Below are 24,698 nucleotides of genomic sequence, written 5' to 3'. Positions count from 1 at the left end.
TCTTAGAAATTTTTGATCTAAGATGATATTGTTTGATCTTTGTTTCTCAACCCCATACTATCTATCATCTGTCTCATTCTGACTTTGGATGTGAGGAAAGAGGTCGAAGAAGGGAGATACTACTTTTCTCTTCTTTTAAGAAGCTATCAAAGTTTGGAAAAGCTCGTTGTAATCTTCCGGTGGAGCTTCTTATGACACAACTCAACTCTAATTTATAATGGTGTGTTGTTTTTGAGTACCGTTGATCACAGTCGATAAGAATAAGATTTGGTTCAAAAGCGTCGACTCGTCGCATATGCCTAAGTGGATCGCTTGGGTGTAATTCGTGTGTGAGAATGAGATAAATAAGTGGATTTATGAGCCGACACATGATTTCTCTGGTTCGTCTATCGAAGAAAGTTTAGAGTTGTTCTAAGGTGCTCTTTGGACTTGTCAAGTGATACTCTGAGGTGCTACTTAGACATGTCGGAGTTTTGCACAAGTTCTCAGCATCAAGGTATTTTCTGATTTGACCTTTTCGACACTTAAGTCAATACAAAAAGTGATAAAGATTTAACAAAACTTAGAAGAGTTTTAGGTTTAGTCCTTCCCCGTCTGTATTTTGGGGGCTGGCTTTTATACATGATTTATTGGTGGAAGGTAATCGGTTGCTCATCCCCTCCTCTCCCTTCAAATTCTCATATCATCAGGGGTTTATTTATATTGACACCTAGTGAACACGTCTTTTTATTGGTTACGTTCGAGAAGAACGACCGGAGGTGTGCCATCCATCAGGGTAGGATTATGCTTGAAATGCACAGGCAATGGGGATTAGCTTCAGGTGCTCGAAGAGACGGGTCACATCATTAAGAATTAATGTTTCTTGTGATTAAACATATGACCTCTTCCGAAATTATGGTCATAAGTGACGGATCACTAGTGACCGACAACATGATCGAGGAGAAGTTGAGAGGATAGGTTTGGTCATCATGTAACGATGGTCAACTCGTGCGACTTCTCTAGGGATCGTGTTTTGGTTGGGCAATCGTGTGAGGGAATGACACAAGCTCTTATGTGCATATCGATTTTAAGTGACATCCCATGACTTGGCCGACGATGCAATATGTGTGCTATTGCTTTCACTATCAGGCTTCATTAGCCTTTTTTCTGTGGGTCAAGATAGGCGAAGGCTGGTGGACCATTCCTATGAGTTGTTCATGCCTTTGCTTAGGTGGCTTTTTTAGCCCAAGTGGCCGGGTGAGTTGGTAGTGCTATTATTTTCCCTATCATTCATCCCCCAAAAGGTATGCTTCGAGGCTATAGCGAGAGCTTCGAGGCATATTGTTTAGGTGCATGGTTCTGTGTCGATCTATGGGTGTTGTCCTGCAGTAGTGGTTTTTCTTGAGTGTTGACATCGAGTTTGTCCGTCATAGTGGGTTTTTGTTATTGATTGCTTAACAGGTATAGGGTTTGTTAGGGCAAATCTTGCCTTGACCACTGTAGCAGGAGTAGGTCCATCATTGCAAATCTTGCCTCGATCGTCGTTGTCGCAGTAAGGATCTATTATTGTGGATTCGATTATTGCTTGTGGGAGTAGGGGTCTATCGTTGCATATTCAATCGTTGTTGGAGATTTCGATCACTGTTTGTAGGAGTTGCCATTGTGGATCTTGGCTCAGTCGTCATAGCAAGGGTATTAATCTATCGTAGCAGGTCTTGGCTCACGGAATATTGGATAGTTAATGATACATCATCGTTAGACAATAGTTCTGTGGTCCTAGTTGTGTATCTAGTTCTTAGACTTAAGATACCAAGGATGCCTTATATGAGTACTCCACTTTTGATATCAGACTTATAGGTTTGGAAGTTCTAGATTTAGCATAGTCGGTTATCAGGAGTGGTAGTCAATCTTACAAGGGCAATTGAGTGTCAATAGAGGATCATCCACTCTCGGTGTCATAAGAGGAATATCTCTTGTGTTCTCACTCAAACAAATCACTAGCTAGGGTCATTCGGATTGAGAGAGAATGAGTTCTTCGAAAGAATCTGATTAGAGTAAGACTCAAGTAGAATTTGTATAGGCTTGATAGTACCATACATGATATACGATTTCTAAGATATTGGATGAATGATAAACTATAGATACATGATAACTGAGGGCATATAAGTCCAATAGATTAGATCCTCCTATACCGCTTGGAAACTATAACGTAGTGGCCTAGTATGTCTATAGTTGATGAGTTGAGTAAATTATTATGAGATAATAATTCACTGAATCAGAATAAGTTCTAATGAGTGCAACTCATTGCCAGCTCAGTATTGAACCTAGATGGTCACACATATATGATGAATGACACTATGAATAAAGGATTTGATATATGATATCTAATAAGCTCTTATTTTATTGGATCCATTAGGTGAGACCCAAGCTTAGAGATCCAACTTTCATTCAGTAAGGGACAATTGGATGAAGATTCAATATCCAGAATGCTAAGGTAATTAGATAGAGATCCAATACTTAATAGAGTCGGATCCATTAAGGTTAGCAAAGAGAGCTATCTATATAAGGGATATGAGGCTAAAAATGTTATAAGACTAGACCCAATAGCTGTCGCACCCTATCATTCCCTCCTTGCTTCTTCCTCAGCCGACTACCCCCTCTCTAGTATGAGAGAGCAATAATAAGGACTGTCTTTGTTGTATGGTGGTGGTACACGAAAGTAAGAAAAGAAGGCGTTATGAGAGGAGGTGTGTTGCCACTTCATCTGCTATGTAGATCACCGCTAGAGAAGAGAACGCGAGATCTCATTCATCCACAAATTGGGATCTACAGATCAGGAATATATAAGTTTCCTTATGTGAGACTGTATTGCATCTTACGTGGTTTTTTATTTCACAAGTTTTTTGCTCCTAATCGTCACGCGTGATTCGATATAAATATATTTTTTAGAGAAATTAATTTTTATTTTATTTTTTCGTTGCACATGTGATGCTCTCCCCAGTTTCCCAACATATATTTGAATGATGACTAGAGGCACACTATCTATCAAAATAAGATTATGCCTAAAATGCATAAGGGATGAGGATAGACGTTAGGTGCTCGAAGAGTCGAGCCACGTTGTTAAGAATTAATATTCTTTGTGATTAAACATGTGACCTCTTCCAAAATTATGATCATGAGCAATGGATCGCTGGCGACCGACAATGCAATCGAGAGGAAGTTGAGAGGAAGGGTTTGGTTGCTATGTAGCGATGATTAATTCATGCAACTTCTTCAGGGATTGTGTTCCAATCAAGCAACCGCATGAGGGAACAACATGAGCTCTTGTATGCGTGTCGATTCCAAGTGATGTCCCACGATTGAACGATTTAGCAATGCTATGTTTGTACCATTGCTTTTTCTATCATACCTGGCCTTTTTCTATAGGTCAAGATAGGCGAAGGCTAGCGAACCATTTCCATAAGTTACTCTTAGCTTTGCTTATGTAGCTTTTTAGCCTAAGTGGTAGATTAAGTTGGTAGCGTTGTTATTTTTCCTATTAGGGTGGAAGGTAAGTCTTAGAGCCCAAGCAAATGTCACCATTTGATGTAAACATATGAGCATCTTTTTATCTTTTGACAGGTAACGTTTTGTATTGTTTTTAATAGATTCAATGGCTATATCTCCCAATATTTTTTTATTTAATGTTGATGAGTTTTTTGAGAAATGAAAAATAATAATTCATTAGGAATGAAAATTATAATACACAAATTATCCCAAAATCCAAACAATCTTATTCTTTTTTATTTCAAAATTTTATTTTTTAAAATATAAATGGAAAAGATAATATTTGTTATTGAAAGTAAAAAAGTCCTTACTTATTGAATGATATTTTTAATATATTTTTTAAAAATTATTATATTAAATAACATACAATACATTCTTTAATTATTGAATGGTCTCAACCACTCAACCTCTAGTAAGCATATATAATCTACACCACCATCATATCAATATTCTATATATAGAACATATTGAATAAAATTATCAAATAAAATCTTGAAACTTCAACTTTGATAAGTAGATTTGGTATACAATCACAACACCAATTGTTTAGAAAAAAAATATATTATATAAATTTTTTATTCCTTTATGATTTAGATACACAATATCTGAAATTAATATTTTGGGTGTAAAAATTTGATCGAATAAACTTTCAACCCTCAACCTTTAGGTGTTACACCTAAAACAATAGTCAAGTAGTAATATATCAAATTTACTTATATTTAAATTGAGAGTTTAAATATTGATCTAATATTGGTGTATCAAACTTATTTAGAGATGTATCAAACCTTTTTGGTGAGAATTTTATATTTAAAATTCTCATATGTTAATTTTAATTCTTGAAGTATTAATCTAATATTGGTATATATATATATATAATAATAATAATAATAATAATAATAATAATAATAATAATAATAATAATAATAAAGACATACTTGATAGGATAGTAAGGTGTTTTTATGGTTCCTTATCAACAAAGGCAAACAATTAATAGGAATATAATGTTATTAATTTGTTTTTTTTTTCCTTTGACGTGGAAGTCTTTCTACACCAATATAATCCAAAATCCCTTCCCATTTGTTTGGAATAATGAGGATAATGTTTCTATTTTGTTCTCAACTTGAATCTCTTTCGGCTGTCTGTTTCGATCAAATCAACTTCAAATGGATATGTTTGAGAATATAATCTTACGCAATAAACTTCGAAAATAAAAATTCGAATGAATGATTTTGGAAAACCCTTTTGTGACTTTTCCTATTTATTTTATTCATCTAAGCCTCAAACAAGATGACATCATCCTTTGAATAATTCAATTACACAAGACGTGCCCAAGTTTTGTGGGCCCAAAAATACAAACTCATGAGTGAGGATAGAGCATTGCCTATTATATTTACGATTTTGCCCCTACCTTGTTCCTCCGTTCTTCACCGCTATAAACTCCAGATCCCATTTCCACGGAGCAGAGCATTGCAAAGAGAGAGAGAGAGAGAGAGAGAGAGAGAGAGAGAGAGAGAGATCGTCTCTGGGTAGGAAGCTTCGCCCAACAACAAAAGCCATGGCGGGACGAAGGATCGCGTCCTCTGCCCTCTTCCGCTCTCTGGCCGCTCCGCTCTTCCGCAAAGGTGACTCTGCTTCACAGAAACTATATCGCTCATACCTTCTCCCTCACGCTTAGGCATTCGATCCTTGTCGCTTCGAATTCATCATCAAAATCTCATCTTGTCATTCAAAATCCTTTATCTTCACGCCGTAAGACTTTTCCTCGTGCTTCCGAGTCAACTCCCACCTGCTGCATGCGTTGACAGTCTTCCATATCATATCTTTGGAACATGTATGATATAGCGAAGATATTAGTCTGTTTTCTAAACCCGGTTATCCGATCGGATCGACGATAAATGGTATCATAGCCGGAGCAAAGTTAGCTTCTGAATCCTCACCGGACCTATGAATGCAGGGAATCATTATCTGAAACCATATCCTTCAAGTCTTTATCAGCTGCAGGTTCTTGTACAAGATTTCTGTAGCCCAACCACTCAGATTAGATGCACGTACTGCTTGTCGACTTGTCTTTATGATAGCTTGGATTCTAACGGCGGGTCCTCCTTCCATGGACTGTTGCAGGTCATCCCTTTTGGCTCATTCATCTCTTTCTCGCATAATAGACACCGCGAAATGTCACAAAAATTTTGTTCTCTCACAGATTTGATCTGATAGATACGTTTGGAATACACCAAACTTTGTCTTAGAGAATCTTAAAGGCGAGTGGATTCTGAGTTGGAACCAAACCGATATGATCCAATAATTTTTAGGGAACGTGTTTGCTAGGGGTGATTAGTATCTGAGATAGAACACTCCCTCCGTGAGAGAGAGAGCGAGAGAGAACAGTTTGCTACAATGGATTGCATTGTCACTTCCATGGCTTGCCTCTTTCCATGGCCCCATCTTGACTGCCATTAATTGGAAAAAGCCAGAGATCCAGAAAAGTCAAGTCGCATTTCTGGAGGGATTTGGATTAGATCTACAAGAAAATGCAGCAAGATATCAACCGAGAACAGTCTCTTCATTACTAATGCGAATGCAGTCTTTGAAAAATCATTCATATGAAAACACAGAGAGAGAGAGCCATTTAATGGAGTCAGAGAAGGCAGCTAAATGTGGAAGTCAGACGTTCAAAGTTTGGCCAAATTTTCCAGGATAGCTTCTCATCATCCCTTTGATGAATTGAGCGTCGAGTAAATGAGACACAACTTTCAATCCTCTCTTTGGGTATATGAAGAATTGGATATGCTATGCATCTGATCAATCATTTGATTAAAGAATAATCGGTGCATGCTGCGCATTACCCATTATAGTAATAATATTTATCTATTTTGTTTTCTTGTACTTTTGGATTCACAGCTGGCGGTTGCCGTGGATTTTCTCTTGCCTCTTTTGAGAACTGGATATTATGCTCCGAGCAATGTACCATAATCCTTCAACGGGTTGGTTTCCCGTACCGACGCCGTCTACCAAAGACCCTTCTCATGTGACATGAAACATGGGGCCCACGAGTTTGTGTTATTGAGACAGAGACGGAGGGTGAGTGTTTTGGTAGGCTGTGGTCCATCACTTGGAGTTATATTTACCGTTTTGCCCTTCTTTCTTCTTCCCCCTTCCACCCATTAAAGTCGGAGCCCCCCCCCCCCCTGTATGCGGGTGCAGAGAATCGCAGAGGGTGCTTCATTTACTCTCTCTCTCTCTCTCTCTCTCTCGCATCTTGGTTCCCGGTACTGGGTTTCGGCTGCAATAAAGGCTATGGCGGCTCGGTGGATCGCGTCTTCTCTCCTCTCGCGCTCTCGCTCCGCTTCTTCTCGCGCTCTCGCCTACTCCCTCTTTCGGAAAGGTGACCATGCTTTGCAGAAATCGGATTGGTCGTGCTCTCTGGTGTTTGTTTCGCTTAATCGGGAGTCTTTGATCCTTAACGTTGTGAATCCGCCATCAAAACCTGGATCTTGTTTGTGCCCTTTTTTTCGATATACCTTTTTCGCGGTCATGTTTGAGGGATCGATTATTTTTATATTTTTCTGGTTGGTAGGATATTATTTTTTTATGCTCTGTGCGCAAAGATCGAGTTCTTTTTATTTATGTGGTGTTTTTTAGTCGATAGATCACTTTCATTTGTTCCTCAGAGATTTGAAATACGTATGTTATTTCTCCTTTCATTTAGGATTAGTACAAAATATTGAAGGATTTCTTAGATCATTATGTCGATCGCTTATCTCAATTTCATTTTATCGTGATTAATTTTTAAGGTATCGTCATGATTACTACTGGAATTTTCCCTTCATGAAGTTGCGGGCCTATGGTTGGTCTGTCTTCGTACTTCTCAAAGGAACAACTTTAAGAAATGAAAAAAGTGAATTAATCTTTGGTTAATCATTGGCTAGATCAAAGAAAACATTTGTCCGAGAGAGAGAGAGAGAACAGGATCCCTGTCTTTTGTATTTGATTATTAGTCTTTTAAGAACGAACAAACAATACTATTTGGTTCCTAGAGTCTAATCTTTGTGTGACTTGAGAATGCTCCATGTCGATGCAAACTGTAATCTGTGATGCTCTGAAGTACCAAGTCTGATTACAACTTGTGACATGTTGACATAACAAGGAATAGATGGTTCGGCGTCTGGGGTCTTTCGAAGGTTTAGCATTGCTGCGGCGATCGAAGAACCGATTTCACCACCAGTGCAAGTAAAGTACTCGCAGCTTTTAATAAATGGGAAATTTGTGGACTCAGCATCAGGTGCATTTTTCAACTTCTTTGGAAGCAAGAATGTTTTGGTATCTTCTCGTGGTTGGATTGCTTAATTTGTCATTTTCATTTTCATTTTGGTACCAGGAAAGACTTTCCCAACCTTAGATCCTAGGTCCGGGGAAGTCATTGCTCAGGTTGCTGAAGGAGATGCCGAAGATGTCAACCGAGCCGTCACCGCTGCTCGCAAGGCATTTGACGAAGGACCATGGCCTAGGATGACTGCTTATGTAAAGCTCTGAACTTTTCATTTCTTTTGCTGCTCGAGTCATTGTTCTCATTTCTTAAGCCGTTCGCGTTATATACTAATTCCTTATGAGTTTTGAGTCATTCTTTCCATTTTCTCCTGATACTGATGATGCAGGAAAGATCGCGCATACTTAACCGGTTTGCAGATCTGATAGAGAAACACAATGATGAGATTGCTGCACTTGAGACTTGGGACAATGGGAAGCCATTTGAACAGGCTGCTCAAATTGAAATTCCAATGCTTGCACGTCTGATGAGATACTATGCCGGTAAACGATAAAGATAACAGTGGCATGATCCACCCTTTTGCCAATCTTTTGTATTGTTGTTTTACTAAATCATGTATTTCTATCTTTCTGAATCTTCCAGGTTGGGCAGATAAGATCCATGGGCTTGTCGTGCCAGCTGATGGCCCACACCATGTTCAGGTCTTGCATGAGCCAATTGGTGTTGCAGGCCAAATTATCCCCTGGAATTTTCCTCTTCTTATGTATGCTTGGAAGGTGGGGCCTGCATTAGCATGTGGGAACACTATCGTTCTGAAGACTGCAGAACAAACTCCTTTATCTGCCCTATATGTGTCAAAGCTATTCCTTGAGGTTGGTGAAGCAATTGCATCTTTTTTTTTGTGACCCAGGTTTCTGTATTTTGGCATTCACTGTACTTTGTACATCTAATGACTGGATATTAAACTATCTTAAGGAGGAAATATTTTCATTCATTGTGAAGAACTAATTTCAATACTTCATATAACTAGCTATCAAATGTGTATTACAGACAGAATTATCATCCAACCATAATGTGCAAGGAAAATACCTCTTTGTAAGCTTTAGAAACAAGCAACTTCAAGAACTAGTTTGTGATTTGTAAAACAACATTTTCCTAGTGATTTGTAAAACAACACTGTCCTCTTTGTAATATTTTCTTTTTTTTTGTTCTTTTACCTTTATTTTCCTTTAGTTGATCTTCCGGCAGGACAACTTTGTCAAGCTGTTGTATTCGAGTAGTAAATTATAGTGGTTGGCATACTATTTTAAAAAGAAGCTTGATGAGAGGACTAACCTTCTGTTCTTAAGTGAAAAATGAATGACATGATTTTTGTTTCTCTCTGTTTCTATCTTGTCCTACTGATTTATTTTAATCATCTCCTCTGAATCAGGCTGGTCTTCCTGAGGGTGTTCTAAATGTGATATCCGGATTTGGTCCTACTGCTGGTGCAGCTCTTGCTAGTCACATGGATGTTGATAAGGTGCTAAAAATTTCTTTGTGAATTTCAGGAATTTAAACTGGTTAGCAATATGGAAAAACTACAGATTTTGTAGTTTTTATCATATCTGTGAACCTATGGCCTTCAAGTTTTTGTTGCATGATTGTATAAGCATGATCACTGCATCACCAAAAGGACATTATATGAACTATTTAGGACATAATAACTGATCGGCTGAGGTTACTTAATCGGCAAAGAAGTTCTTTAGCCAGGGACAAGATCTTACATATGGTGGCAGGTTTTGAATGAAAGAACTTTTAAATTCTGAGAGTAATAGCACGATTCAGAAAAGCATCAAAATTATTAGTCCCTAAATATCATCCTCTTTCACAAGTGCTTTTAGATTGAATGCTTATCATCCAATATTGGCTACCATTGAAACAGATAATTGGTGATTGTCTTCGTATGTTTCTGATCCCATGTTACAATTTCTGATCAGCTTGCTTTTACCGGATCTACTACCACCGGCAAAATTGTACTCGAACTGGCTGCAAGAAGCAATCTTAAGCCAGTGACACTAGAACTTGGGGGAAAATCTCCAATGATAATAATGGATGATGCTGATATCGACCAGGCTGTAGAGCTTGCGCATTTTGCTTTATTCTTTAATCAGGTTTGTGTAACTATATAATGTTGCAAATAAATGTGTGCTTGGAGACCTGTTTTCTGATACGAATGACCTTCTACAGGGGCAGTGCTGCTGCGCTGGGTCTCGTACATTTGTACATGAGCGTGTATATGATGAGTTTATAGAGAAAGCAAAAGCTCGTGCGATAAAACGTGTCGTTGGTGACCCCTTCATTAAGGGTGTTGAACAAGGCCCTCAGGTACATTTATGGACCTTTTTCCTTTGGCTCTTTATATGCTCTCCTAGATTAATTTTCAGAACTTGTTATTCCCTTGTCGTTTATGAGTTCATAGTGATCTTTATTATGTGAATTATCTATTTGAAAGGTCAGCAAATTCCAAATATCTAATCACTGGCGTTTAATTGGTTGAAACAAGATCTCATTTTACATAGTTGTCACTAGCTTTGTCTACCTTCTGAAACATAAGTTTAGGTTCTGGTCTTCTTCCTGAACAAGAAAGTATCAAGTATTATGTGCAGAGTATTGTACATATCAGCACTTGCCACAACAACAACCACAGGAAATAGATACTTCATGTCGATGTCATTGGCATAGCAATTCTGTTCAAGCAAGCACACCTATGTTCATTGCCTCTAAAACTCTTTGCCTAATTTCGGATAGAAGAATCTTTCTTGTACTTGATCCTTTTTCTCTCCGCAAAGCTGTAAATAATGTCTTTGGTTAATCTATAACATCTCAGATTGACGAGGAGCAGTTCAGCAAGATCTTGCATTACATCAAATCTGGGGTTGAAGACGGTGCTACCCTTGTAACAGGAGGCACTCGAGCAGGGACCAAAGGCTACTACATTCAACCCACCATCTTCACTGATGTACAGGTAATGTTAAATGTCTAGTTTCAATAACCATCAAAGTATGTTTAACCAAAAGTCTAATCCTATTGCGATATACTTGTCTTTTCTAGGATGGTATGAAGATAGCACAAGAAGAAATCTTTGGGCCAGTTCAGTCGATCCTTAAGTTCAAGTGAGTATTCTATGTCAAAAACTGTGTAATGTCTATACAAATACCTATGGTTCTTTGTGCTCATGATTTGGTACCAAACTAAAATATGCTGTTGAATTGGGTGCAATCTGATCCTTTCTGAATCAACAACATATGCTGTACCCAAAAATGAACTATCAATAGACACCTGTATCGAGTCGATCTTTTCTTTTCGATGGCCCGAAAGGCAACCTAGATTGAATTGTTGCTTAATTACATTTTATTGATTATGACAGGGATCTCAATGAGGTGATCCAAAGATCAAACAAAACTCGCTATGGTCTGGCTGCTGGTGTATTCACTAACAATCTGCATACTGCAAACACCTTGATGCGTGCCCTAAGGGTTGGATCAGTATGGATCAACTGCTTCGATGTCTTTGATGCCGCAATTCCCTTTGGTGGCTACAAGATGAGCGGGCAAGGGAGGGAGAAGGGCATCGACAGCCTCAAGAACTACTTGCAGATCAAGGCAGTTGTCACTCCCTTGAACAATCCTGCATGGTTGTAAATGGCTTAGTGAAACTGTCTTTTTGTTGCAAGTTATTCGGAAACCTTAGATCTGTGACAGATCTAATAAGCTTCATTAACGCTTCAAATAATAACGATTCCCGCTTTTGTTATCTTATATCATTTCGATTGCAATGCTGTCCTGTCATCGACATGAATAGATGAACTCCTCGCTGTTCTGTTCTGCAACTTCCTCCTTGAAAGCTTGTGATGGATTACTGCAATTGCAGAGGTTGGCACTTTGACCGCAGAATTAGGATGAGAGACAGACTCCTCATAGATGACATTGACTTCCCCGTCTCCCGATGCACATCACCTCTTTCTCTTTCCCTACCCTCGAGTGATTTCATAGGAACAGGGGAAGGAGAGTCCCACCATAATGGCAAATCCAAATCTCCCTGTACGATCATCACAACAGGCTTCAATTAGCACAAATGTTGCTATCAAATGATGATAGAAGAATCCATCATCATTGATTGAGTGCCAAAAGGTTATGGGTCGAACTCCCTTACTAAATTCCACAACAGTTCTCACCAGTTCCGGAGAGAGAGGGGGCAGAAAAGGTGAACTCGCCTTCTAGATGCGTGCACCCGATGATCAACGGTGCAGATAGGTTGGATTGGTTCGCCTCTCGGTGTCCAAACCTTTCATGCACGCAAGTCTTCATGGCCACCCCCACAATCTCCATTACCGGCTGATATTTATGGAGTCACGTATGAGACGAGTGCTCGTGTCTCTCTCAGCGTGGAATATCGAGTCAGGTGTTTGCTGCAATGAGACCTCATGATTTGACACATCATGCAAATTAATTGCATGTTTAATCTCACAAACCCCCACAATTGTCATGTTATTATCAGCCCACACGTAATCCTGGCCACGTGTTATCGCGTGCAGGCTTAGCCTTCCGACCCACATCCTCGCTATCTGCCACGTCTAGGTTTAGACTGTTGACAGCGCGATACACGTACGTACGCGTAGACCCCACAGGTTTGCCCCCGCTCTCCGCGTGCCACGGGTCCCGCCTTAAATCCATTTCCTGAACGCTTTTGGTTTGTACGCATATAATAACGACATTAATCCCAATCCCGATCTCCGCGATCCGATGTGCCTGCCGACGCAGGAGCGTCATCTTTAAGCTTTCTTGTCGGTGATCTATTGGTGTTCTGATTTATTTGCTGCCTGACGCTCCACAGCGTCGCTTAGGTAATGTCGGCCGCGCGGCATTGGCCCTCTGACGCACGAAACATCCGGGGCTCGGGCGTTATCTTTCGCCACGCGTCCCCGAGGGACCCGATCGCGGCCGCCGTCCTCGACGCAGAAGAGGCACTTCTTGGACCGACGCGTGTCGCTCGTACCCCGTGGCTTCTATAAATGGGGACCCCGGTGAAGGTCGCAGCGTACAGTTTACAGATTCCTTCAGCATTTTGGATTCGCTGCTGTCTCTTTGTCTCCATCAAGATGCCACGTCCCTCCGACCGCCGGAGATTCTTGGCGCTTCCGGTGGTGCAGCCCGGCGCCAACGTCCGCCCGAGTGTCCTCCTCGATGCCCTCGTCGTCCTCGCCGACGAGATCCTCGCCCTCCGGGCTTGCCCCTTTAGGGTCCACCGGCGCAGCGCTCGCGAGGCGATCCGCGAGGTCGTGACGATCCGCGAGTTCTTGGCCGACGTCCGCCGCCGGGGGTCGGCCCTCCCCGATTCCATCGTGGTCGGCTTCTCCGAGCTCTACATCACGCTCCAGAAGCTGCGACACCTCCTCCAAGATTGCGCCCGGCCGGGCGCACGGTTGTGGGTGCTGATGCGGTCGGAGCGGGTGTCGAGCGAGTTCCTGGTCCTCGTTCGCTCCATATCCGCCGCCCTCGACGTCCTCCCACTGGCGTCGATCGACGCCGTCTCCGAGGTCAAGGAGTTGATTCGGTTCGTCGAGGAGCAAGCATGGAAGGCCACGATCGAGACCGAGCCCGATGATGCCCAGGCAAGAAGGAGTGTTTCGTCCGTGCTTTGCCAGTTCAAGAATGGGATTGCTCCGACCCGGAGCTCCCTCAGACAGATCTTGGATCACTTGCACATCCGAAGCTGGAACGATTGCGGCGAAGAGATTGCGTTCATGGAAGAGCTCTTCTTTGAGAGCTCCGACGACGGCGACGAGGCAGCCCTCCTTGACAGCTTGATGGCGTTCATGGCCTATTGCCGGGCGGTGCTTTTTGATACCATGGACGACGAGAAGAGCGCCGACGAGCAATTGAAGGCCCAAGCAACAGCCATGAATCATGTCATCGTCAACCTGGATTATCTCCGGTGCCCCATCTCTCTCGAGCTCATGACGGACCCTGTGACGCTAGCCACAGGTCAGACCTACGACCGAGCATCCATTTCGAGGTGGTTCGAATCGGACTGTCTCTCCTGCCCGGTCACCGGCGAGAAGCTGGCCAACAAAGATATGGTTCCCAATTCCGCCATTCGGAACCTCGTCGAGCAGTTCTGCCAACAGAACAACATACGCTTCCCCGAACCAAAGGCCAAGCAGAAGCGCGATGTGGCGAGGACCGAGAAGCCTCTCACCTCGGCGGCAGCAGGAGCCATGGCAATGGTGGCTGCTTCTCTAGTCGACAAGCTTGCGACCGGGACGAACCAAGAGAAGAACAAGGCCGCTCACGAGATCAGGAAGCTGTCCAAATCAAACATCTTTAACAGAGCTTGCTTAGTAGATGCTGGCTTAGTCCCATGGCTTCTCCAGCTCTTCTCTTCAATGGATACTTCGATCCAGGAAAATGCAGTGGCGGCGGTGTTGAACCTCTCAAAGCACCCAGATGGCAGCAGGGCCATCGTCGAGGTCGGTGGCCTCTGCCTCATCGTTGATGTCATCAGATATGCACTCAAAAATCAGGCCCGGCAGAACGCAGTCGCCATTCTCTTCTATCTATCATCGATCGAAGAGTATCGAATCGAGATCGGGAAGATACCTCAGGCGATCCCGACATTGGTGGAGCTCTTGAGGGAAGGAACTTACCGGGGAAGGAAGAACGCCGTCGTTGCTCTATATATGCTGCTACAGGCTCCCGACATCCTGCCTAAGGCCCTCGATGCAGGGGCTGTCCCGGTTCTCGTGGCTCTTCTCTCCAGCGAACAAGAGGATCTTGCTGGCGATGCAGTGGGTGTTCTTGCAAAGACCGCAGAGAGGCACGACGGTGCGACGGCGATTCTGGAGTCCTCCGCCATACCTCACCTGGTGGAGTTCCTCCGGTCGTCCACGTCTCGGTCTGGGAGGGAGAAGTGCGTCTCCACCCTCCTCTCTCTCTGCGACAACGGCGGAGCAAAGGTGGTCAGGTTGCTTGGACAAATGCCTGCGCTTCTGCCCTCCTTGTACTCCCTCGTCGCGCACGGCACTTCTCAAGCCAGGAAGAAGGCCATATCGCTCGTCAATTGCATACACAGTCTCCATGGCCAGGGATACCCTGTCATTGTCGCATCTGCTGCGCAAGAACACATCATTCGTGCACAGTGATGGTTTTTGATCATTCGTTAGATCTTTCTTTGATTTCAGCTCGGATTTTAGAAGAGTTGTAATCCAGTATAGTCCCGAAATATACTTGTACATAGATGCACCATATGGATGAGTTCAATTGTTCTACTCTCTCATCCCATCAGTGTACAAAATTAAATACAAATACAAAAGTTTGATCTGGTTCTGCCTGCATATCAATCTTGACTTGTCTCATATTTACTGCTGTGAATAGAATAGAATAGAGAGAGAGAGAGAGAGAGAGAGAGAGAGAGATTAATGCCATACTCTGTCTGCTCTAAAAGCGACGGCATTGAGCTGTGGTGATCAAGAAAGGATGAACAGAGAACAATAGCTGAATTTAATTATGACATAGTACTATAATAAAAACAATAACAACAACAACAACAATATGTCCTGATGTCAGAATTATTTGTGGTCAACCATCAGGACGACATCTTCTAAGAAAGCTTGGACGTGTCCATGTCATTCGGGGAGTTGTTTGCTCTCATCTCGCTTACTTCCGTTATCATGGTCTCAAGAGAGCGCCACGACGATCCGCGCTCCTCCGTCGCCGCCTCCGCCAGCTCTTTGACGTTCCTCGCGGCCTCTTTCCCTTTCTCCCCCACCAGCAACTCTCGCACCAGCTTCTCCAAGTCCTCCCCCCTTCACCAGCCCGTCGCCGAACAAGGTGAAGGAAGGTACCGAGGCCGCGGCGGTGGATGAGGTGGGCGAGGTGGAACAGCGGAATGGTGTGGCCATGAAAGGAAATATGGCAAAGTGAGAAAGAGAAGAAGCCATTCTTGCACTCATGTCGATGGGTTCATTAGATTACATATCAGCATCAAACATTCATAGTACATAATTAATCATATATATGTGTGTGTGTGTACTAATTGCTTCACTTATTTACAAAATTGCTCATTCAACTTTTATTTTATTCGACTACCTATGTTGATAAAACGATTGCCTCTACTTTACAAAGCATTCTCAATTTTCTGATGTGATCGAATTTGACCACCATGAGGCATCCTCAATAATCTTCTGATGTCGTCGAATTCGACCATGAGGCAGGCATCCTCAATCTTCTGATGTTGTCGAAAATAAGAATGGTTCGACACCCTCCCATGTGCTGAAACAAAATAGAGGGGCAGATGATAAATGAAATTTGACATGTGAATATCCGAATTGCCATATCATAGCCAACTTGGCACCTACTTAGACACTTTTGCTAGCCGTATACATAAATTAAGTGTCTCATACCAGTTTTTGCGAGTAGTCTTTCCGAGACTAATTAATGTATTCCTCGAAAGAGTTTATATGAGGAATCCAAAATTTTCTGATAATTTGTAAACAAATGTAATGAATGTTCATCCAGAAGTCTAAAAATACTATTGAATGTACAAACATCATAATTTCTAAAAGGTACCAAATCTATCATCGGAAGAAGAAGGATAAATGCACAAGCTTTATACGGATCATTACAATGCAGTGCACACAAGGGAACAAACTCCAGTCACATAACAAAAACAAAGAGTCGATAAACTACGTTAGGAGATCGATCAACTCAAAGCTCAAATCGGTAGGTAAAAAGTTCATTCGGATGACAGATTAATGAGCTATAACTTGCAGATACATAAAGTGAGATTTGCATGTTAAACTAGCAGAAAATATCATCCATCCCATCCATCCAACTTGTGAGATAAAACTGTGATAATTCCAAGTATTGAGGTTGGTCTATAATTACATCCTTTTGATCTTCGAGAATGTCCCCGTCTCAGAGAAATAGGTGCTTTGTATTCCACTGCCGAGCTGATTCCCGTGAGCTTGTGGATTTGAAAGTTCGATTCCCTGATGGACACACAAACTCAGCATCAATTTAGTTCATGCTGAAATTGTTACAGTACAACATTATGTGTGAATAACACTAACAAATGTGATCAGAAATATTAAGCATAAAATTTATAAGATGAACGGATCTGGGAGTCCTCTCACATGGGTAATTTACAAAGATATCAAGCCTCATGGATCACAACGAAAGGTGTTGTGAATTAATAATCACTATCACCAAGAAAGGAATGCACATATAAAATCAATACAAGTATATCCATTGGACCAACAAATGGACCATTTCGGACAAATATCTTTTGTCCTTCCTTTTGCCTCTTTTGTTCATCCTCACTTCTGTCCTATGAGTCTCCTATATTCACATGCAACTATTTTAAATTTATATAATGTGGTTGATGATGGAAAAAAAACACATTGTGATCCTTGTGGACGAAATTAAAAGAACTGATAATTCAAAACAAGCTCTAGTTGCATATGTACTCACTTGCACAGGTGTAAATGCTAAACTTGATGTCAATCCTGAAGTTGCCCCACTGCTTCCATACTGTTTCTCCTTGAACCTGATGCATTCAGGTCAACAACAAAAATTTTAGATCATTGTTAGAATTTAGATATACCATTCATTTAAAAATACCTTATCCCCTCCTCTCACTTATACGTCTATGAGCATATTACCAAGTACAGCATAATATTAGCATTTAATTTAGAGGATGAAAAATGATCAAAGAAGGAAGTGGCCGACCTTTTGGCAACTTTAGAAGCAAGTTTGCTCTGCGCAAGTGATACACGCAACTTTCCACTTCCTGCCTGACCAAGCATACCATACCCTTCACCCAAGCCATCACCTACAGATGAAATAAAGTATAGGCGGCAAAAAAATTAAATTGGGTCTACAAAGACTAATGTTCAAGCTGAAACATATCAGCGCATCCATATTAAAGATACAGTCCTGCAAATAACCTGACAAATAAACAAAATCCAGTGCGACCAAGATGGTACTTCAAAGTTCAAAGTCAGACATCCAACATCTACCAATTCATATAATGATTAAAGAAGAACAGGCATATTCTTTATCTACTATTTGCACAAAACATTAATTATGCAGGTGCTTAAAACAAACCTTAATAAATAGTATAGTTTGTGTTAACAGTAACATTAATAAGCTCTCTATGGTCCAGAAACAGGAGACCACAGAATGACAGAATTAGGATTAAATGAAAGCTAATAAAGTGTGGAAGGTATCTACAGTTTAATGTGAAATTACCAATTATCTACAGTTTAATCTAATACCTGTGGAAGGTATTTGAATCCTGTTGTCCTATGAATCATTCTTTTGGTCTGACCTTACATCTCATGTACAGTCTCTATTTTATGTGAAAAAAATTCAGAATTAGATAACTGCATTTTGACCAAAACAATCTAATAAAGGCATATATAATATTCAGTTGTCTGGTTAACAATATTACATGACATTGAAATAACAATGTGGACTCTTGACTTTGTAGGGAGCAGGGACAAGGTTTCTCCATGAAGTGCATTACTTAAGAAGCAAAAGTGACAGCAAATATATTTTATCTTGTAGAAGTCTCAGACGAAGTCATTTTCAGATTAAGCATGAAAGAAAGTCTCCAAAAAGTAACACATGATAAAGTTCATAGCTGGTAGTGAGATACCATGATAAAAGAATTGTTAGATTCTCCCAAAGTTATCTGATATTGGCACTAGATATCTTTTAGCTAACCCATCACACAACATAATGACTTGACCAGAGATTTTTCATAAGGAAAAATGTTTTTTGTGTACATATGAATTGTTGGAAAGCTTAACTAAACATATGGCTTTTTGCGAATCTCAATGACGGCAAAAGATTCATGTAGTCAACCTCAAATAGTTGGGATTTACGGTTTTGTTGTTGTTGTTGTATAATTTGTTGTAAAACCATGCATACATGTCATTGTTTGGATTGCAAATGCAGAACTTCGGTTTCTTATTTGATATAAACAGTTAAGAAAATTCTATTACTTTAATATGAAATGTCCCATTTATTCAAATCAAATTAATCTGTAAGATATTATTTTGAGGCGAAAAGGCTTTCATGAATATTCAACTCGAGTTGTTCTCAAACAGTTCATCAACCAAGAATACATGTTTTGATCCTTTAAGCCAAATAATGTCCCCACTTAGAATATCTTGGTTTCTGCTTAAGCCTCTATAGGAAATTGAAACCATCAAAACCATGTGAAATTGGACTTTTTTCTGATATGTCCAAAGATGATTCTGTATCATATTCTTATTGCACCAAATTTCCTATATATTTTCAATCTTATAATTAAGATTTTGAAATCCAATCTTGCAAATATTAACAGGATGAATCATCTCCGATAGAAAACTTAATTCCAAAGGCCAAAAGACAATTATCACAAGAGTTTTAAAGGTACATCAATTATTTTTAACTGATGAGCTTCAGTTGAACCCAGTAAGCAGTAGCCAGAACTTCTAAAACCACATAAACATCCACCTCAACTTGAATATCAAGTCTTGAGCCACAGATCACCAATGCAATTTACTTAATTGAACTATAATTCAACAACATCTTTTGAGACTAAGATTAAAGCAATCATCAGACATAATAAATGCATACTCACCCAAGGAACTCTCTTCTGGAACTCCAAATTGCATCCTGTTGGCCAGCTTCCTCATATCAGTCACTGCATATCTGTCAAACATAAACATACAAAATAAGGTACTTGGCTTTAAAGGTTACACCTGTTAAAGGTATTAGTTTTGTTACCATGTATAGTTGTAAGAAACTGCTACCTTTCTTTCATTTTCCGCAGTCGACGACCACCTCTCTTCTTTTTGGGCTCTGAATCTGGAACTGGAAGAGGTTTCGGCTGCTTTGCAGGGGGTGGCTCTTGCCACTTCTCAATCTTTTTACGGATTTCTTCTCGCAAGTCCCTTCCAGTTTTTCCTGTAGGATCCCCTCTAATTGAGTCGACCCTTGCTGCTAGAGTTGATTTTGCAGCCAATAGTCGGCAAGCACGAGTTCTAAGAGAAGGCGGGGTGCTCTGAAAAATCTCTGTTTGTTCAAGATAACCTACACGAAACTGAGAGGTTGCAGTAGAAAACCCAGCAAGAGTCTTTTTCTTTGACCCAAGAAGCTGGACATTACAAGCTGGCATTTTTGCTAATGCGGACAAACCTCCAGCAGTTCCCATAAGTTTAGCTGCAACTGCAGTTCCAGCAATTGCAGAAAGGTTTGGCGCAATGTAACCCATTCTACTCTCCACAAAATCAAGAACTTTCTTTTTTGCAAGGTCAAGTGCAAGGGCTCTATCGCATGCATCAATTGTTTTCTGCAGACTCTCTTCTGAAAGAGGCTTTCCACTTGTAGTTGATGCTGTTACAGAAACAACCATAATAATAGCTGAAGGTAGAAGACCGTCCAAATCAACAAGGGTTAAGTCCACCTCATTTCCAATTTTCTTAACAACCCGTGCATAATCAATTGGGTGATGAACAAGGGACTCAAGTTCAGGAAATTTCAGACGGTATTTATCACGTATAAAATTGTGAATTATGATGATCTCATTTTCAATATCCACTGATAAAGCATTACAGTCAACAATGAGCTGATACTCAGGATCATCCTCCAGCACTATTCCATGACTAGAAATATCTGTTCCTTTCTCTAATGCATCATCCACTTTCTGTTAAAAAAAAAGGGGCCGAGAAAACTTGAACACACAAAAATGCAAGTATACAGTAGCAAACATAAAAGACTATGACTCGAAGAAAAGGAAAGAAGTTTTACACATAAATTCTTAAAGCAATCATAGAAAACCTAAAAGGAAAGGAACATATCATCAAGAAACATAAGCTGCTAAGAGATAATCGAATCCTCTATTACTTTCTGTATTAGAAAAAAGGGGCCAAGGCATCTGAAAACGTTAAAAAGAGCGGGGAAGGAACTTGAGTATTAGTCAGGCAAATCTAGAGATGGTCATGTATGATGATCTTGAAAAAAATATCAATGCAGTATATGACATAAATTTATTACAAACTGAAGAAGAAAAAGAAACTGAAGCCATTATACCAACAAATAAGTACTGGCTCATAATCAGAAATATTATGTAACGGTTTAAGGTCCTTAGTTAGCAAACAAGGAAATCAAGAGCATCAGGAACTTGACTCTGACCTGCATAATATCATTGTATCTTTGTGTCTTCTGCAATTTTGAAACACTATCAAGGTCATCATAATTAAGAGTTTCGATATCTGGCATGTCACCGTCAACATCTTCTTCCATAGCAGCAGCATCAAGATCCTCATCATCCTAATAGACAATATCATTATAACACATAAGCCAATACCACAATATACTGCAGCTACTAAAACAGAAGTAAGAAACAAAGAAGCCTGAATGAAATGGCCAATCAGAAATTATTAGTTACAAGCAAGATTAAGAAATACAGGCATAATGGCAATAAAATTGATGTATCAACTCACAGGATGGGCTTCATTGTCAGATAACTCATCAAGATCAGCCAAGAAGGAATCTGCAAGGCTGGCCTGTGTATGAAAAACAGAAAGAATAATTAACTCAACTTCAAGTAAGAATCAGCAAGCTTCCTGAAAGCAACTTGCTCATGTCAGGTCTGATCCATAATATTTCATAAGAAAGTCCACAAAGTTCAAAAAAATGGATGCACCTAAATGAATGCATCAGATACTATATCAAATTAATTAGCAGTACGATCACCAACAAGCAATAATGGTAGTTGCTGATTACTCTAAACAATTTTTTATTGCTTTTATGAAGCTCCTTAAACCCTTGAAATAATTTGCGTTTCTAGGTGTCAAACATATGACATGATGCTTGTTAACAGAGGTGAAAGATGATAAAATCTACAACAACTATATAAGGTACATTCATTTAACAAGTTGATTATCTTTGCTTAAGTTTGATCAATAGGATGTAATTGCTTCCACCAAGAAAGAACAGGTAGATTAGCTGAACTAACTTTTTTATTTATAACACCTGAAACAACAAAAAGTATGTCCATTCAAGGTTAATCATGATCAACCTTATAATGGAAGAAAAGGAACAATCCATCTTGCTATTTCCTTATCCCTCATTGGATTACTTAACAAGCTGCCAAGTCTGCATAGGCAAGCATAACACTATCTAAACTGATTTTTAAAAAAAGGGTAAAACGTGTACTAACCATTTGTTCTCTCAGTGATTAGAATTCAAAGTTGCTTGCCTTGCAAGATCTGCTGAGAATCTGCGGATACAGATAAAAACAAACAATCGCAAGGGGTTAATTACTTATCAAACCAAAGTCTAATTACATAACTCGCGGCAAGCAGTATACAAGATCGTGACATATACTATACTATTTCAAACAAACAACTAAATATCACACAAGAACAGTTTTTCCTCGATGTCATGTGCACACACCAAACCCGTCGATAGACCAACTGATACTACACTCGATCAAAATCAAAACAAAAAAAAAAAAGGAATTAGTGGTCCATCTTCAACAATATAAAGCGAAAATCCTACCACCAAAACCGAGTCTCCAAGAATTTCAAGAAAGTGGTGAAGGTAATAAAAAAGGTTCCCTCACCCGATCCCTCGTCCGTACCCCCAAACGAAAGGGAAAAAAGTGTAGATTTTTGGATGAAGAACATATAGGGAAATAAGAGGGATAAGAAAGAGAGAGAGAGAGAGAGAGAGAGAGAGAGAGAGAGAGAGAGAGAGAATCAGTACAGGGATTGAGGAAAAAGATCGCGACGTTCGATCACCGGAACTCGCTTCGTCGAAGGGAATTTGAGGGCTCCGAATTGAAGTAACCCTAAGACGGGGATCGGACAAAAGAACCGAAGCCGATGAAGGCATAGAGCGGGTCGGATGCGGGTGTAGCGGACATCAATCCGTCATCTACATAGAATCGGCGTTGTGGGCCTTTTTAATAACCCTTACGGCCCATTCGTTTAAATTATGCAAGCATTTTTATGAGCCTCAAATTGAGTGAATATATATATATATATATATATATATATATATATATATATATATATATATATGATAAATTCATGTACACAAATAATTAAAATTGATGTTTTTATTGAATTAAAAGATCTAATAAATTTATAATCCTAAATATACAAATAAATAAATCATGAAAATTTATACATAATTCCATGAAACAAAGACATGCCTAATCGAATACAAAACTAAAATTTTAATAACTCATTCAATCTTAGAATAATTAAATTTAAGATAAAATGGCATCAATTTCATGAAATTCATATTTTTGTTGTTCATGATTCAAACTTCAACTAATTAAAATCATCACTATATCGACGTTAAATGATTGCATCAAAGTTCATCAACCATTATTTACTAATCATAAAATTTTAAATTTAAACTAATTAAATAAGAATTATTGTGTATCATGAAAATATAGCCATTCTAATATTTAAAATTTCATTTTTCAAGAAAATGAAATTTATTATGCTTTCTCCCTGTAAGAATAATTCAATCTTCAAAATCTACCAAATTGCTTCAGGCACTCATTTCATCAATCAATCATTCAGTTAAGAACTCATACACCAATTAACTCTACATTGATCAGTCATTTATTAGAAATTTTTTGTAACCTACCCCAAGTATGAGTTGGTGTCATTAGAAAAGATGTGATGTTCTATGACAAAAGATCAAAAGAAGGAACACTCCACAGTAAAAGAAATAAAGACTTGGGACTTTTTCCCTGTAGATCATCTACATAGCTTGCTTTAAAGGCCACTAAGCCCACACCACTTCCAAGAACCTTCACATCCTGTTGGCCTCAACCACAGGACATGATGTTACAGAAGCCTAAATTTAGATGTAAGCTTCTTGTCCTCTGGACATGAAGTGCCATCTGAAACAGTCCAATGTGAGGCAATGTGACCATGGCAAAGAGGGTCCATCAATGACTGGGTAGCTCAAGGAAAGCGATGGCTGAATGAATATGGACCACTGCAGGGGGAACAACCTGTGGTGGCTGTCAATGGGGGAGTCATCTGTGGCTTCATCTTTAAGAGACCTAGCTAATTTTGATGGTGGAGCTAGGTGTGGAGATGTCAGTGGCTTCATGGTAACTGTCACCCAATTGATCATGGCTCCACCTTGAGATCATGGGGAAGAGTGGGTTGACATCCATCCAAGTAATGGTTTGTCGCAGGAATGGACTTTCTTTGTATCCACCCGCCTTAGAGATTCATCTGCTGATCATCAAGAACGAGACTGAGGAAATCAAAGATAGGGAGAGTTGGTGGGTGCCCATACTTGGACTCTTACAGGGATGAATGAACTTTCTTTGTTGTATCAGTTTATCAATCCACCTGGAGCTTGTATTGGTGCGGAAGATGATCCATGGTGGATGATCGATCATACACCAATATTTTTGTGCCAATCAAAATGCTGAAGTTTCATCATGAAAGAAGTTTGGCATGCAATCAGAGAACATGAGTCCTTTCTCTCTATTATATTCTTTGGAAGATGATACCACTGTATGTTTGGTATAAGGTAGTGTGGAATAAAGATAGGGTCTCCTTCCAAAGAAGATATTAAAACAAGAAAGGTTGATGAAAGAGGACAGATGCAGTCATTAAGCTGCGTTTATTGCTTCAGTAACATAGAAACTCTATGACAAATTACAGTGTTTACAATCTCTGCAAACTGCCTTTTTCTGCTATAAAAATTAGAATTCTCAGAAAGCAGGAGCCACCTGAAAGGTGCCATGTTAATCAACATAATTACCTTGATCAGAATGAGATACTTCTGCAAACAGGTGACTCAAATGAAACCTGCATTCTGAATCTGGATCT

The 24,698-nt window shown here is 39.9% G+C and overlaps 3 protein-coding genes across 8 annotated transcripts; 2 read left to right on the top strand and 1 right to left on the bottom strand.

The window, feature by feature from the left end:
• Window positions 1–4,990: 4,990 nt before the first annotated feature.
• Window positions 4,991–11,589, top strand: LOC103977465 (benzaldehyde dehydrogenase, mitochondrial). Of its 4 annotated transcripts, none has more exons than XM_009392984.3 (11): window positions 4,991–5,147; window positions 7,676–7,804; window positions 7,901–8,043; window positions 8,178–8,331; window positions 8,432–8,661; window positions 9,222–9,311; window positions 9,769–9,942; window positions 10,019–10,156; window positions 10,659–10,796; window positions 10,883–10,944; window positions 11,199–11,589. In XM_009392984.3, the coding sequence occupies exons 1-11, from the start codon at window positions 5,081–5,083 to the stop codon at window positions 11,470–11,472; spliced, it is 1,599 nt and encodes a 532-aa protein (XP_009391259.2). In that variant the 5' UTR covers window positions 4,991–5,080; the 3' UTR covers window positions 11,473–11,589. The 4 variants fall into 4 exon arrangements, with proteins under 4 accessions (XP_009391259.2, XP_009391258.2, XP_009391257.2 ...); XM_009392983.3 differs by having other exon boundaries at window positions 4,996–5,147; window positions 7,670–7,804; XM_009392982.3 differs by lacking the exon at window positions 4,991–5,147 and adding an exon at window positions 6,708–6,907.
• A 1,253-nt stretch (window positions 11,590–12,842) lies between these two features.
• Window positions 12,843–14,972, top strand: LOC135606645 (U-box domain-containing protein 19-like). The gene has a single exon (XM_065097701.1). It carries the CDS (start codon window positions 12,843–12,845, stop codon window positions 14,970–14,972), a length of 2,130 nt encoding a protein of 709 aa, XP_064953773.1.
• Window positions 14,973–16,412: 1,440 nt separating this feature from the next.
• Window positions 16,413–22,734, bottom strand: LOC135607016 (U4/U6 small nuclear ribonucleoprotein Prp31 homolog). 3 transcript variants are annotated; one of them, XM_065098444.1, is made up of 9 exons: window positions 22,594–22,734; window positions 22,046–22,105; window positions 21,327–21,389; window positions 21,016–21,153; window positions 19,635–20,527; window positions 19,463–19,533; window positions 17,560–17,662; window positions 17,302–17,377; window positions 16,413–16,820 (listed from the first exon to the last, which is right to left on the bottom strand). In XM_065098444.1, exons 2-9 carry the CDS (start codon window positions 22,046–22,048, stop codon window positions 16,713–16,715), a joined length of 1,455 nt encoding a protein of 484 aa, XP_064954516.1. In that variant the 5' UTR covers window positions 22,049–22,105; window positions 22,594–22,734; the 3' UTR covers window positions 16,413–16,712. The 3 variants fall into 3 exon arrangements, with proteins under 3 accessions (XP_064954516.1, XP_064954517.1, XP_064954518.1); XM_065098445.1 differs by having other exon boundaries at window positions 22,451–22,717; XM_065098446.1 differs by lacking the exon at window positions 22,594–22,734 and adding an exon at window positions 22,387–22,408.
• Window positions 22,735–24,698: the final 1,964 nt, after the last annotated feature.

The sequence above is a fragment of the Musa acuminata genome, chromosome BXJ2-3 (assembly GCF_036884655.1).
Source record: "Musa acuminata AAA Group cultivar baxijiao chromosome BXJ2-3, Cavendish_Baxijiao_AAA, whole genome shotgun sequence".
Taxonomy (NCBI): Eukaryota; Viridiplantae; Streptophyta; class Magnoliopsida; order Zingiberales; family Musaceae; genus Musa; species Musa acuminata.
This window is presented reverse-complemented; position numbering and strand designations above follow the sequence as displayed.